The following is a 14,782-nucleotide window of genomic DNA, read 5'->3' as shown; positions in this document are numbered from 1 at the left end:
AGTAGGTGCCCACAAAAATCAGAGCACTGGAAAATTAGTATCAGAATCTTTCAAGAAGTGGAATCATGCTGTAAAATATTTTAAAAAGCACGATTCAAATTTACTCAAATTTGAAAAAAATTAGTGAAAATTCTATTATTAGTATCGACAAAATATTAGACAAAAAGAAAACTGAAAAAGTTTCTAAAAATCAACAAATTTTATGTTTTATTAAGGAAACTGAAATTTTCAGCAGTAAGCAAGGAATTGCTTTAAGGGAGCATTTAGATTATGATCCCTTAAATTTAAATGAGGAAGCAAATAAAAATGAAGGAAACTTTCGAGTACTGATTAAATTTCATGTAGAAGCTGGAGATGATGTTGTAGAAGCTGGAGATGAACATTTGAAAGACAATCGGAGAAATGCTTATATCACTTGAAGAACACAAAACGAAATAATTTCATAAATCAATGAAACTATATTAAAAGGTATTGTTGACCGTGTAAACAAAAGTGAGTGTTTCAGCATCACTGCTGACAAAAATGTATTGTATAAATAATTAACATTAATTAATAAATTGTTTTGTACTGTTTTTTGTTCCCGACAATTGATAAAATCAATAGAATATGTTTGGCGGCATATTGGGTTTATGATGGGAGAATGGTGGACTTTTGACCCTCGACCTCCCTCTGAAAAATTCCTGTGTGTGCCAATGGGTGGTATATATATATATATAGCAAACTGGAAGAAGCATGGTTCAAACCCAGGCAATAGCACGGTTGCTTTCTTATGGCTCTTAAAAAAAATCTCTACAATGGCATCCAAATAAAAGTATAGTAGATGATAATTTGGTACCACTTTGATGTGGTCAACTTGATCTCATATTTCTCCTTTTAAAAGGGGCCAAATTTATGAAATTATTACATTTCAAAAGGTTCACTTTTGTTATGCAAATGGTTAGCACATTCACCTGGCAGCAGGAAGATCCATGATTCCTTAGCAAAAGTATAATTGATTTTCCACATTTTTTATACATAAAATACTAAAGATCTCTACAGTAGCGCACAAACTAAAATGTGATGGGTAATAATTCAACACTACCTGGATTTGGCTCATTGGGTCTCATGCCTCTCTTCAGTTGCAAATATAAGAAATTATCACATTTTACCAGCCAAATCCTGGTGAATACATAATTGATTTTCTTGTTTCCAGCTCCAAACAAACCTAATCTCTTTACAACCTTAGAATAAATATTATAAGCATAGTAGGTGAAATACCTATCAACTAATAATTTTAAGACATGTTCCCTTTTACTGTTGTTCTTCAAGAAGTTTTTAGTTACCTTATTAGTTTCTGGCTAGCTACTGTTACTTTTATAATATGAACTAGTTTATGACAGTTTTAACAGCTTTGCTATCCCTCGTTTAAATCTGTACTCTAAAATACTTGGATTTACTTCAATATCTAAAAAGTGCACAAAACATTAAAGTTAAATCAGAATAATAAATCATACCCAGTAGAAGTTTCACAGTTATCAACACACAATATTATGCTGAAGGAGCCTGGGTAAAGATAAAACAAGCTGAATGAAGGATTTTCACTATAACACAAATCAATTTCTGTTGGTTCTTGTAGAAGTTTTTCTATTCTCCCTCTGTGTATAGTTTTAATCTCGGGGTTTTCTGTTACACTAGAAACTACTTCTTTAGGTTTACTGCGTACTGGATGGGACAAAGGTTTTTCTGATGATGAAGATGCTTCTGATGATGACTGAGAACAACTTGGTGAACCTAAAAAATGTATATATTTTTAACAATGCGTTCTTAAAATTATAGGAAGGCATTTTCTATAAAATAAAAACTTTAAATTTATCAGTTACAAGCCACATTTAAATAAAATAATAGAGCTTGCATTAGCATTCTATATTCTAAATGATAATTTATATAAATTCTTAAATTCATTGTTTTTAATTAAAGTTTTTTTAATTTTCACAATGATTCCTCTGCTCTTTTAAGATAAACCTTCTCTTTAAGACTTCACCCACAATATGAATTAATGCATATTTTGCACATCGATATTATTTTTTTATTTATATCATTATTAAAGAATAAATTTTGAAAAAATGCTCACTTTCAGTAAATTCAATTATATACACTTTATTTATCAAAGTAATACTTGTAGTTACCATCAGCATTCTACATATACTAAAATATTCAGGCGTAGAAAAATTTAATATACTTAATTCAATAACCAAAAGAAAATGGTACCATACCACCACTCCATGATTTACGACAATAAATGAGGTGAAAAAATGGAAAGTAATCAAAATGGCCCATATTTTACACTCCAATAATGAAAGCACTAATATTGTAAAACATAGTGCATGAAAAGCACTGTCACTGAGACACTAAGAGCTTGATAGAATTGAATTTGAATACTAGAGACACTGTCTTCACAAATGAAAGCAATATAATAAATCGATACTCTTTGCCACTATTTACATAAGAACCCCATTCCTAGACATAAATAAGCCAACCAACCAGTTTCTGGATATAAGAGAATTCTAATATATCACTGCTGAAGGAATATTCAAGCTGCTGCTGACCTGTTTACAGGAAATTTGATTTTCATGACAATTTTCTGAGAGAAAATCTCTTGATAGGTGCAACCTATTGCAGTAATGATTAGTTGAAACAAATGTACAGTGATACTACTTAAACATCAGTTTATCAAACTTTACTTTTATATTTTCTTAATCACAGATTAGAACTTTCTACACCAGACGTATAAATAAAGAAAGACTTCTTTCACAAGTAAACAACTTCATATCATTTATCAATAACATTACCAATTTGTATAACCAGTCTCCTAAAAATACAAACGAATCAAAAATGCAAATTTTAATAGCAAAGTTTCTAAAACTGAAGGATTTAAGATCAGTCTTTTCTTACAATATTTCTGGCAAAATGTTGAGGCTTTGTTGCCCAGTTCAAATGTACTAAAGTAGATGAGAATAGAGAAAATACTTAGAGAACCTTGTGTAAAGGACTATTGAGAAAAATCACTAACATCAATTTATTTTAGAGTTTGACTCATGTGTTGAGTTCTTCAGTATTAGCAGAATTTAGTTCAGAATTAAAAGGTCAAGATATTATAATTTATTCTTCTAAAAAAAATCAAATTATTTAATGAAAGGAAAACAAACGTGGTAGCTGGAGTCCTTAAAAACAAAAAATTTTGTAGTATATGCTGAAATAACAAAATGGACTGAGATGCTTATAAAACTCCAAATAATTCTTTCACCTCTGGCAAAACAAAAATTATGAATTTATGAGAAAGATTTAGACTTTCTGATAACAGATCCAAAGATGATTTTGAAAATTTCTTTCCAAAATGACAATTCTATCACCTCATAATGGTTTTTCTAAATACAATTAAGAGATCATCTCAATTTATATAAGTGACTGTGAAAGTGAATTCTCACAGATGAATTTACTAGTGACTCCAACAAGAATTCCACTGCATTTAAACACTATAGCGAACTTAATGTTTTCTCCATCAGTGGCTAAAAAGTCAAGACTAAATGCTGGGAGTTAAATGCGGTTTCAAACTCAGGCAAATTGGCTCGTTGCATGGTTAATTTTGATGGCTTTTCCATTCGTAATTTTAATATGAGTCAGTTTCCCATAGAAAATCTTCCATAAAAACCTACCTTTTCTTACGCAGATAGCCCTTGTATTCAAATAACTTAATTTTATGTTCATAAAATTGGTAGGTCCTCTTTTCAATTTATTTAACCCTTTAGTGCATGTAAATTCATTATTTTTAAAAGGACATCATTAGAACATTTTGCGAAAATTTTTCATCAAAAGTTCCCCAATAATCATATAAGAAACAACAAATGATTTAGTGCCCTCATTTTATGAAAGCAGCTGTGTTTGTGATAGATTTAAGAGCAATTAACCATATACACTTCTGATATTTCTATTGGTTTAAGATATCCATATGTAACTGTGTTAAAATGCGACTAACCTAACACAACATTTTTCAGCTATGACTTGGTTTCATTTAAGTGGATATGTGAATAGTTAAAATACATACATCTGAGGTACAAATAATCTTTGCACAATATATTAGGTACACTTTGTAAGTGAGAGGTGTGGCACGCAATGTCTAGAAGGTTAAAAAATGTTGGACAAATATATTTTTTATTTAACTCTTATGATAATGTAAAAGTGAATATCATCCAGCAATTTGTGGCAATGCATGAAGAAGACAAGCATTACCATTTCCAGCAAGATAGTGCTGCTTACCATATGTCAAACCAAGTAATCAAGTAAACTAAGAATATCTCCAGGATGTTTTCAAAGACTGGTTGATCTCTACAAATGTGTAATTGTGATGAAAATCCATTAGACTTTTATTTGTGGTTCTACACAAACAGCAGAGATGTCATAGCAATAAATAGATCTGTGAAACAACATGATAACAATCATGCAATATATTTTAGTCAGCACTTGGGAATAAAGTGGCAAAAGGTATGTAGTGTTGAATGCATTCAATATTAAAGAAGCATGGGAAACTTTCTAGCATCTTTTGTAAAGAATCCTTTTTCTCCTGTCCACTTGTAATTTAGTAATCCAATGAATTTAAAGCATTAAAGGTAAAAAGTGACTTTTCTGTAGAGTTCAAAACTTTTTTAATTGTACAGTATCAGTAAATACCAGCAGGAAATAATTTACTAAATTCACCAGAATTCATATCATTTATTAAAAACTATGGCAATAAAGTACCAGAACCTAATATCCATAACAATAATAACAATTGTTTTAAAATTTTATCATCATGGGTTTGTTCCATTTAACTTAATTTTTTATTATTGTTCAGAGTTCAACACATTTCACAGTGATTACTGACACTAACTGCATTGCATTAAATATCATGCATAAGGAATCAATTAAGAAAACATAAATGTATTAATAACATACTATTGGCTTGTTTCCATTCAAGTAGTTTTGCATCTAACATAGCACATATCTTATCACCTGAAAAATAGAATAAGTAAATTTAAAGAAATTAAAATGAAAACGTGAGACTGAATATTATGAAAGAAGAAGAAATTATTAATTAAACATAATAACCTCATTTTAATACAACTTACTCACATCAGAATTTGATAACATGGATAATCTATAAATATTAACTATAAATCATATGTATAATAATTAAACATATATTTAGAATTTATTATATAAATTCAAATTTTTAAATTTGGTTCCCATTTTATGTGCCAAGAATAAATTTTTCAAAAGTTTGAATTTTGCATGAAAGATTCCTTATTGCTGTCAGAAATCAAACTTTTGAGATATGTTTACAGTAATGTTCCATGAAGAACTTTACACATATTCCACAATGCTAACAAATCTGCTTATACAGCAGTCGTATTCCTTCGGAGTGAATGTCACACAGAAGTTAAGTTACATCTAATATGAGCCAAGAGCAGGAGAGCACCTTTACAAAAATCTAAAATTCCACATCTACAATTGTTAGTTTGCGTCATAGAATCTCAGCTCAATTTTATGGTAAACGAAGCTTTGAAACTCACAGATGTTCAAAGTACTAATTGAACAAATATCTCAAAGGTCCTGCATTGGATAAAATGTCATGAACCATTAGGAGTATTTGTTAAAACAGAGCAGAAGAAATATGAAAGCTAATAATATCCAAAAATTGGAGACATATTTCTAGTAAACAAAATGCAGCAGTCCTTCCATCTACAGAATGCATGATAAAATAACTTTCTTGAATCCAGATGGTGGGAGAAACCTACCTGGTTCAAAGATAATTGGCCTCAATTAGGCCATTCAGTAAATGAAGAAGTAGTTCTCAAAAAAAAAGGAAAATTTCTATTAATGTACCTTTAAATGAAATTTACAGAGAAAGCTGGTTTTGTCATATCATGGTTTTGTCATATCTGGTTTTGTCAGATGGCACAACTTAAAGCCAATAGAAACAACTCCACTTTCCTTCCTGGAAGATAATGTAGGAGAAACAGTTTTTGAAATTAGGGGTGTGGACCTGGTTGGATCCTGCTTTTCATGAGGCGTGAAGAGTTGAGTGAGTCTTACTTAGACCTGATATAACATCACTATCAACAAAGGCATTTTTACTCTGTTTTCAACGAATCATTGCATGTCACAGCCACACAGTACCATCTACAGCAGGGATGTCAAACTCATAGGTACACTTGGGCCAAACAAACAAGGTTTAACTTTAGGCGGGCCGCCAAAAAAAAAAACCAATATTCATAGAAACATATATTTATTTCAAATAATACAATAATAAACATATATATATATATTTATATAGAAAAGAACAAGAAAAATTTAATGTTTACGTCCTGATACTTGACATCTCTTCTCTGCTATTATCTTTCCTATTTCGGGAGAAATTTTGTTTGCAGTGATAACTTTCAACGCTGACCCAAGGTGAGCATCATTAATATGGTTTCTAATAGGAGACTTATTACCTTTCATGACTGAAAATAACTGCTTGCACCAATAAGTGCTACCAAACATGGAAATAATCTCATATGCGAATTTTCGAGTATTTTCAAATCCGGCTGGTAAATATTTGTAAAATTCAGGCACGCCCACTCCAATGAATTCTGCTTTAAAATTTGGGTTGCATTGAATCTCGATCACCTCCATTTGCATATGGCTCGGTACTGAGTCAATACTTATTGAGAAAATCGAAGAAAACAAAAAAAAAATTGTCTTCGAGGGAACTAAAATCATTAAACCTCGTTTCAAATTCAGTTGTTAAATTTGCAATTTTTTCTGCGTATTTTTGATACGAACAAGTATCACCTAAACTTGATTTATTCATGCTGCACGTAGGGAAGTGCGTTAAATCTTCATTTTTAAGTTGTTTTTCCCAAAGAACTAGCTGACATTTGAATGCTTTAATTATGTCAAACATGTTCGTAATGATATGATCTTTTCCTTGTAACGATAAATTTAAATCGGTTAAGTGTTTGGTTATATCAACCAAGAAAGATAAATCTTGTATCCATATTGGATCGTAAAACAAACTTACGTCTTGATTTTTTGTTTTTAAAAACTGACATATTTCTTCTTTCAAATCCCAGAATTGTTTGAGAATCTTGGAGCAAGATAACCAATGTACCTCGGTATAGTAGGACAAACCCGAATATTCACTATCTAACTCACTTAAGAAAGCAGTGAATTGACGCTGATTTAAACCTCGAGATCTTATAAAATTTATAACTTTTTTTATACATGACAAAACATTCTCCATATTTATTACTTTCGTGCATAGAACTTCTTGATGTATAATACAATGCATATGATGAATGTTTGAACCGTGAATTTCACTAAGTTTTTTTCTTAGTAATGCTACGAAGCCCTTGTTTTTCCCGGTCATTGATGGAGCACCATCTGTAGCTACAGAATTTAATTTTGCCAAAGGTAGATTGTATTTCTGCAGAAGTCCAAAAACACAAGTAAATATATCTTCTCCTGTGGTAGTACCAGGCATTGGTATTAGTTCCAGTAATTCCTCAAAAATGTTAAAATTCTTGTCACAAGAACGAAGAAACACTGCTAATTGAGCTTTGCCACTAATGTCCGTGCTCTCGTCACAGGCAATGGAGAAACTTTTGAAACTAGATGATTTTGCTTTGATCTGATCACTTATATTCGCGGCTAAATCAGTAACTCTTTCCGCAACTGTATTTCGAGACAATGAAATTGATTGAAAAGCCTTCACATTTCCAGGACAAACAATTGCTCCAGCTTTCATTAGGCATTCCTTGATGAAATCACCGTCAGTAAAAGGCTTCGAATGTTTAGCTATCAACTTGGACAAGACGTAGCTTGCATGTACCAGCGCTTCACTTTCTTGCAATACTTTACTAAACATGGACTGTTGCTTTTTCACTCCTAACTTGAGCTCTTTCAACTTTCCTTCTCTCATTAATCCTTCGTAATTGTTATATTTCAATTTGTGTTGTTCGTAATGACGTTTAATATTATATAACTTTGGTACATTAATAGTATTATTACATATCAAGCAGATTATTTTATCTTTTATTTCACAGCAAAAATATTCTAATTCCCATTTTACTTGGAATATTCTATGTTCAACAGCGATTTTTCGTTTAATTTTACTACCACTTGGTTTTGATATAGACATACTGAATACAAAGGGCTGGAATAAACACGGTTAACATTAAAAAGTTAACAAAAATTTATTCTTTCCACAAGAGATAAATCAAAATGCTGAAATATTTCTTCAAAAATATTCTAACAATATCACAAAATGTCAAACGTTTAGCAAAAATCAATTCAAAACAGAGAAACTAATTCTATCTCGCAACAAAATCGCTACAAATCAATCACAGCATTAAGTAAACAAACAGTTCGCTAGAACTACAGCTACTACTGAGATGAGTTGTTTGTTCTCGGCTTTTATAAGCTTTATAATTAATTTCTCGAATATATTGGAAACATCTATAAATATCTGGATTTTTGTGGATGGCAACAGCAATTACAAGATATTTATTTATTAGGTATTAAATGCACGCGCTGTTCTATTTTTATCCTTCCAACACAGCTGTCTTTTCAAAAATTGTCTGCGTTGCTAAGGCAACATGAAGCAAATCTAATTACAATTCTAAATTAAAAAAACTAACTAAATAAATAACTATGAAATCCTTAACAATATGAATTAAGTAATAATTATGATTGGAAAACTGAGACCATGAGTTCGGCCACATTCGGCTATCGGGGGATGCGTACAAGTTCCGAGTGCACGTGCCCCCCAAAAGCCGAAAGTAGCTGAACGCAAGCTACTCACACGCATTTGTAATTTAAGTAGTGTGTGTGTCAGCTTGCTGTGAGTAATCTAACAACATTGAATAAATTATCGTTAATTACTTAGCAGTAAACATTTCATTTTTTTCTTCATCAATATGTTATTTTATTATTATATATTATTATTTGCCGATATATTGGCCGGGCCGCAAAAATATTTGTCGTGGGCTGCAAGTTTGACATCCTTGATCTACAGTGACAATGGAAATAATTTTCTTGGGGCCGAAAATTTTATCAAAGATATCAATTGGGAAACAGCTTTGACAGAGGCATCTGTCAAGAAAATTTCATGGAAGTTCATTTTGCCCTCTACACCACTTGGTGAGGAGGGTTTGGGGAATATCTTATTTAAAGAATCAAAAAACTCTTATGGTATGTCACTTGGACACTTCTTTCTTATTTTAGGAAGAAATAATGGGCACATCATGCAGTTATGAGTGAATAGCGAACTCAAGACCTTTGACATATGTTTCAGGAGATCCTAATGATTTGATTCCTCATAGTCTGTCTATGTTCTTGCAGGAGAATTTGACAGTAGAAATTCTGACAAGATCAACTTAAAGAAAGGTTAAAGTAGCAACAGACTTTAAAAGAACTATTAAGGAAACAATTAGGATTTGAATATAAAAGCCAGCTGGTTCTACAAGAGAGGAAAAAATTTCAAAACATCAAACCCAGAGATGTAGTTCTCAAAGAATATGAGGACAAAAGGAGAATCTTCTGGTTCATGGCTAAAGCTATAGATGTATCCAATGAGAAATAAAAGTATACGAGTTTTAAAGATTGAAACTTCTTCAGAAAAGTTGATTTACCGATCCAAAAGATTTATCCTCTTGAAATACAAATTACAGTCAAGAATCAAGAACTTAAGAAAGAAGTAGATAAGAGAGAGGATAGGCAGTTTTTCACTTCCAAATTTGAAGAAACTTTGCATAATTAGATGTGGCATAACTAACAACATTCCTTCTTGTTTTAGAGACACTTAAGCATATATTTTGAACTCAGATACCCTAAGGAATAGTTTGAAAAATACAGGTGTCGGAAAATATTAAGAACACATATTTTATTGTAACTCCATGTAATTAATTTCTTTTTATTTCTTTAGCACTGAATGGTAACAGAAGTTTTTCTTGGTTTGAAATTAAATGTTTTGTTCTGAAAGTCAAACAGTGCTCCTCATAGTTGTGTAATGGAGCAAAATGTATTCATTATTCACATTACCAAGAAACTGAAACTGTAGAAATATGTTATGAATAAAGTAAAGAGCAAAAAGATTCTGCAAAAATTCTTAAAATGCTCACATCTTGATCTGAGCTCTGAACTTTGTCCAACTATGCTATTATTCCATTAGCTGTCATGATTATTTAATCTATTTCTGGACCAATACTCTTATTAAAATTAACTTCAGACTCTGAATATGTAAAATTACCATCCCTTTTTTAACTTACTCAAGTTACTTACTTTACTTTTTAACTTACCTGTTTCCAGGCAGGTATCAGAATTTACTATTTGGTACATAGCATACATTAATTTTATATTAATAACTGAGAAGCTCATTTTATTCACTTCTCTCTCTTGTACCAAAAAAAGCTTGTTTTAGATTTGTTAATGTTCTGTTATATCATGTTCATCAGCAAATGAATAAATTTGTACAGATTTATTAACAATGTTTCTTCTGGTATAGATCTCAAATGTTTAATTACTCTCTTTAAAAATCTGATGAAGAGAAGCCAAGCTGGTTAATCTTTAACCTAATATTTTAGGGCCTAACTACACTTTCTTATTTCTATCAATTGTGAAGGGTCATCAAACTAAAATCCTTAATTTTACTGCCTTTAATGTAAAAAGATGTTAAGTTCCTTCAGAGCCTCAATAAATAGTTTTTGTTTTATGTTCTAAAGTGAATACAAAGATGATAAGTTCCAGTTCCTAAATACTTAAGTTTCTTCTAAGATTAGATGTAAATTAATTATTTATACAGTTGTTGAGCTTCCTTTCCTGAAACTACATTGATAATTTCTATGCAAGTGATAATTTGTTAAGTAAGATATTTAATGTATGTAGTATAAAGGAGGTTTATATCTTTATAATTGAAACATAAGAAAGTTTTTTATTACTGTATTGAGCATGTTGAGCTAAGTTTTCATTCTTCAGAAAATATACCTTTATTGCTCGCTGTTTGTGGGATGTCACGTATTTCCTTTATCATAGCCTTACTTGCATGTTTTAGAAGTTCAAATGATCCTCAGCTACGCTAAGTCCTTTATTAGTTTTTTAATCCCCCCTTTCTGTAATTCTGGCTAATAAAAGGAGTTACATGATTTCTTGAATATTAATGATTGTAAAGTAATCTTTAGCATTTTGGGAGTCATTGTTTAGTTATCAAAATGCTCATTTCACCTCTGAAGAATCTGCATTTTATTAGAATAATTCTACTTTTATTTCTGAAAAGAAATATTCTTAATTTAAGTGCTAGGACTCTATGACTAAATAGTATGACTTATATCTAAAAAACACACAATTGTAGATAAGAAACAAAAAAGATACCTTACCAAAATATTCTAAAATCTTTGCTTCTTTACCGCTTGAAAGAGGTAGAGGATATTTTTTTAAAGATGAAAGAGCCTAAAAAATTCGTATACTTAAAAACAATACAAAAATAATAATATTAAGCATAATTTTAACAACTTCCTCTAATAATATTTCTCCCCCTCACATGTATTAGATAAAAATATTTCTTACTATTAGATAAATAATATGAAGACAAATACCCCATATCATATGAATTCATGTCCAATGTATTTAGAATTAAATTCAAATTTCTAAAATCTACTTAAAAAGTAGTACTGTACTGCAACACACTGTACTGCAACTACTGTACTGCAAAACAAGAATATTTTCTATTATCTACTATAATGAAGATCAATTCATACTAATCAGCTTTGGTCATAAAAGTATAAAGTAAACATGTGTAAATAAAAAATTTTTAAAACAAAAAGAGGGAAATTTCTTCTGGTCTGATCAAAATAGAATGAAAAAAAAAAAAAAAAAAAAACAGATGTGGCCAGCACAGACCTGCCATGAATTTCATGTTTTAAATAGCAACAAGCTTTAAATAAAACATCTTTAAGTAAAGTATCACTACTGATTGATCATTTTTAACCAAAATCTAATTTTTTGTTCTAATAAAAAGAAAGGTCTGCAACATGCAATTATGGATTATATTTTATCAGATAAAATTAGTCATGTGCAAAAACTGGTTTTTCAAAATATATACCAATATAATCAAACTAAGAGCTGTATTTTATTCGCGAGTTAAAAAACATATAACTTAATTGTTTTTTTAATTAAAGGAAATTGTTTATAATATATTTAAAATAAATACTTTGAAATGAATATTTTAATTTAATTTTCTTCTATGTTATTTCTATAACATCAACAAATCTGAATCCATTTTGATCTCCACATATATCACAGCTGATTTATTTTTGGGATTATAACTCAATAGTTACTACCATGTATTCCAGAATCAGTAAAAAGTAAAGCTATAGAATCACTATTTGGTACTTTTCAATTTTGCTGGCGCAGGCCATAAAGTCGCCAAAAATGATACAACTGATGCCAAACGGAATATCCTCGCTGGTAAACTTTTACACCTCAGTTTCAAAACAAGTTGCAACCATTTCTTATCAGATTGATTGTTTCTTTCAATACTGGCAACAATTACATAGAATTTTTACCAGATAGTTCAATTTTATACCCTAAGCCATTTGCAGTAATTAAATCAATTAGGATGCAATCACACTGCTCACCCAAAGGTGAAAATATAGAAAAGGCAAAGTCAAGGGTTAAATTCATCAGTTCTAATGAAAATGCACTAACGAAGTAAAGCACTGCAGTTTTACATAATTTCTGAGTAAGCTATTCATATGAATTTGAATAATTCCATATTAAGATTTAATTTGAAATTTGTAATGGATTTTTGTAGTGTAGTTTACGCGAGATGAGATCACTTGGGGTCACGTGATATAAACCGGCAAATCAGGATGTTGTATGATGAAAGTATAGTAAATTCTTAAATTAATGTCTTTTTACAAAATTTTTGTGTCTTCAAAATAAAAAATTCTTAGAACTAGCATTTGTTAACACTTTATATGTGTATACTGTGCGTTGTCGCTAATAAAGTCTGCTTGGCAAAATTTGCGCCAGTAAAACAGAAAAGTACCGAACTTTTTTTTTTTTTTTTTTTAATTTTCATAATAAATGATTCTAAGCAAATTTTCACACTACAGCATTAAAATAAAAATACCCTTTTAAATGTTTGCATTTTGCAGTCAGACTCTCCACAGAATGAATGAAAATTTATAGTTTTTTTAAGTTCATTCATTTAATGTTGCATTTTTTCAGAAGCATTTTTTTTACATGGTACAACCTGAAGCATGGTGCAGAAAGATGCAATTAGGACAGAAATATAATGGCTTTCCATGTCTGAAATTCATCCCAGAATGGCAATTCTCAATAACAATAAACTGTCAACAAGACCAAATCTAAACTCTGTGTGTTCGTTTTTCTTTCCTTATGATAGACAATTAATGAATTCCATACAGTAATATCAAAAATGTAGGAAAAAAATTCTCTAATATTTTTCTTTCATATTTTTAATAATTTCAAAATTTTTCAGATTTTGATCAATGTGGTCTATTTTGTTTATAGTATGGGTGTAACCCATTAAGATTTTTGCCTTTACTTTCATAGCAGTCTTAAATTTGTTCCATTTCAAATTCCGAATTGTGGATAGTAATGGAATACTTTTTTTATGCATCCATTCCATTACAGTATTTTTTCCTTTCTGAAAAGTTATGATTTCTTCTTTTTTTCACTTTTCTTTGCTGCACTTCCCTTAGAATTTTTTTTCTGTTCAAATTTAGTGTACTATATAACATGAAATTAATTCAGTTTTCTGATTATGATGAAGAATAGTTACGATCTGTCATAAGACAGTATATTTTATGAAATAAGTGATCCATCATTGACAGGACAGTTTGTGAATAAATGCAAAGATATACTTAGGTTTCCAAATTGTATATTTTCTGCCTACACCATTATCGACAGCAAATAACTCAAAATCAATTCACACATAATAAAGGACTTACACAAGCCCTTTATTAAATTTGAAAAAAAAATTGCATTTCATTACTGAGAATAACCCATATAAAAAGTAACAAAATTACACTATAAACAATTTATCTGTATTTTCAAGCAGTTTAGTCTGCAGAATAAATTCATTTGGTTATGAACATTAAATCAGCATTCAAACTTCTCTTGAATGACTGAATGTGAATGCAGTCTTTCTCCTTTTCTTCCAATCAGTTCATATTTCTCTTTCACTTGATGGTGCACAGATTGTTGAAACTCTTCTGTTATCGGGACCAGATTAAAAAGCGTATGTAAGTAATGCCTGCATGTATGGATGTTTGTGTTCATGTATACATGTACCTATGTATGTATATGTGTATATACACAAAAACACATATATGCACATACTTACATATACATGTGCATACAGACATACATTTCTTAAGCCAGTCTCGATAACAAAAGAAATTAACAAATCATTATTATTTACATTGCTCTTGAATTTAAATAGCAGTCAAAATGAAATAGAAGATTAAATGGTTGTATGTTTGATTTATTTTTTAGATGGACTTAACTTTCAATTAACTTTACTATATTTACAATATGGTGATAATCAACAATTTAAATTTATGATCTAACAATGTTTGTATATTCCAGATAATATACAATTAAATTATATAACATTGTTGATAAAAGCAAATACATAACATCTAGCATCACTGCATTAAAATATGGTGGCAATCAACAACATACTATTACAGGGTCATCA

The 14,782-nt window shown here is 30.2% G+C and overlaps 1 protein-coding gene across 4 annotated transcripts in view; it reads right to left on the bottom strand.

Moving 5' to 3' along the window:
* mus81 (mus81 structure-specific endonuclease subunit) overlaps positions 1-14,782 on the bottom strand; it is a 53,706-nt gene that overhangs the window by 38,374 nt on the left and 550 nt on the right. For all 4 annotated transcript variants that reach the window (XR_015040583.1, XM_035360709.2, XM_035360708.2 and 1 more), the window contains exons 2-4: positions 11,430-11,502; positions 4,969-5,025; positions 1,494-1,770 (exon numbers count right to left, since the gene is read on the bottom strand). Coding sequence is in view for 3 of the 4 variants with exons in the window: in XM_035360709.2 (XP_035216600.1) it covers positions 1,494-1,770; positions 4,969-5,025; positions 11,430-11,502 (407 nt within the window). In the remaining variant the exon portion in view is untranslated. The remainder of the gene's footprint in view (positions 1-1,493; positions 1,771-4,968; positions 5,026-11,429; positions 11,503-14,782) is intronic.

This window comes from Stegodyphus dumicola, chromosome 4, assembly GCF_044657685.1.
Source record: "Stegodyphus dumicola isolate Sdum_Otavi_A_Nest chromosome 4, ASM4465768v1".
NCBI lineage: Eukaryota > Metazoa > Arthropoda > Arachnida > Araneae > Eresidae > Stegodyphus > Stegodyphus dumicola.
This window is presented reverse-complemented; position numbering and strand designations above follow the sequence as displayed.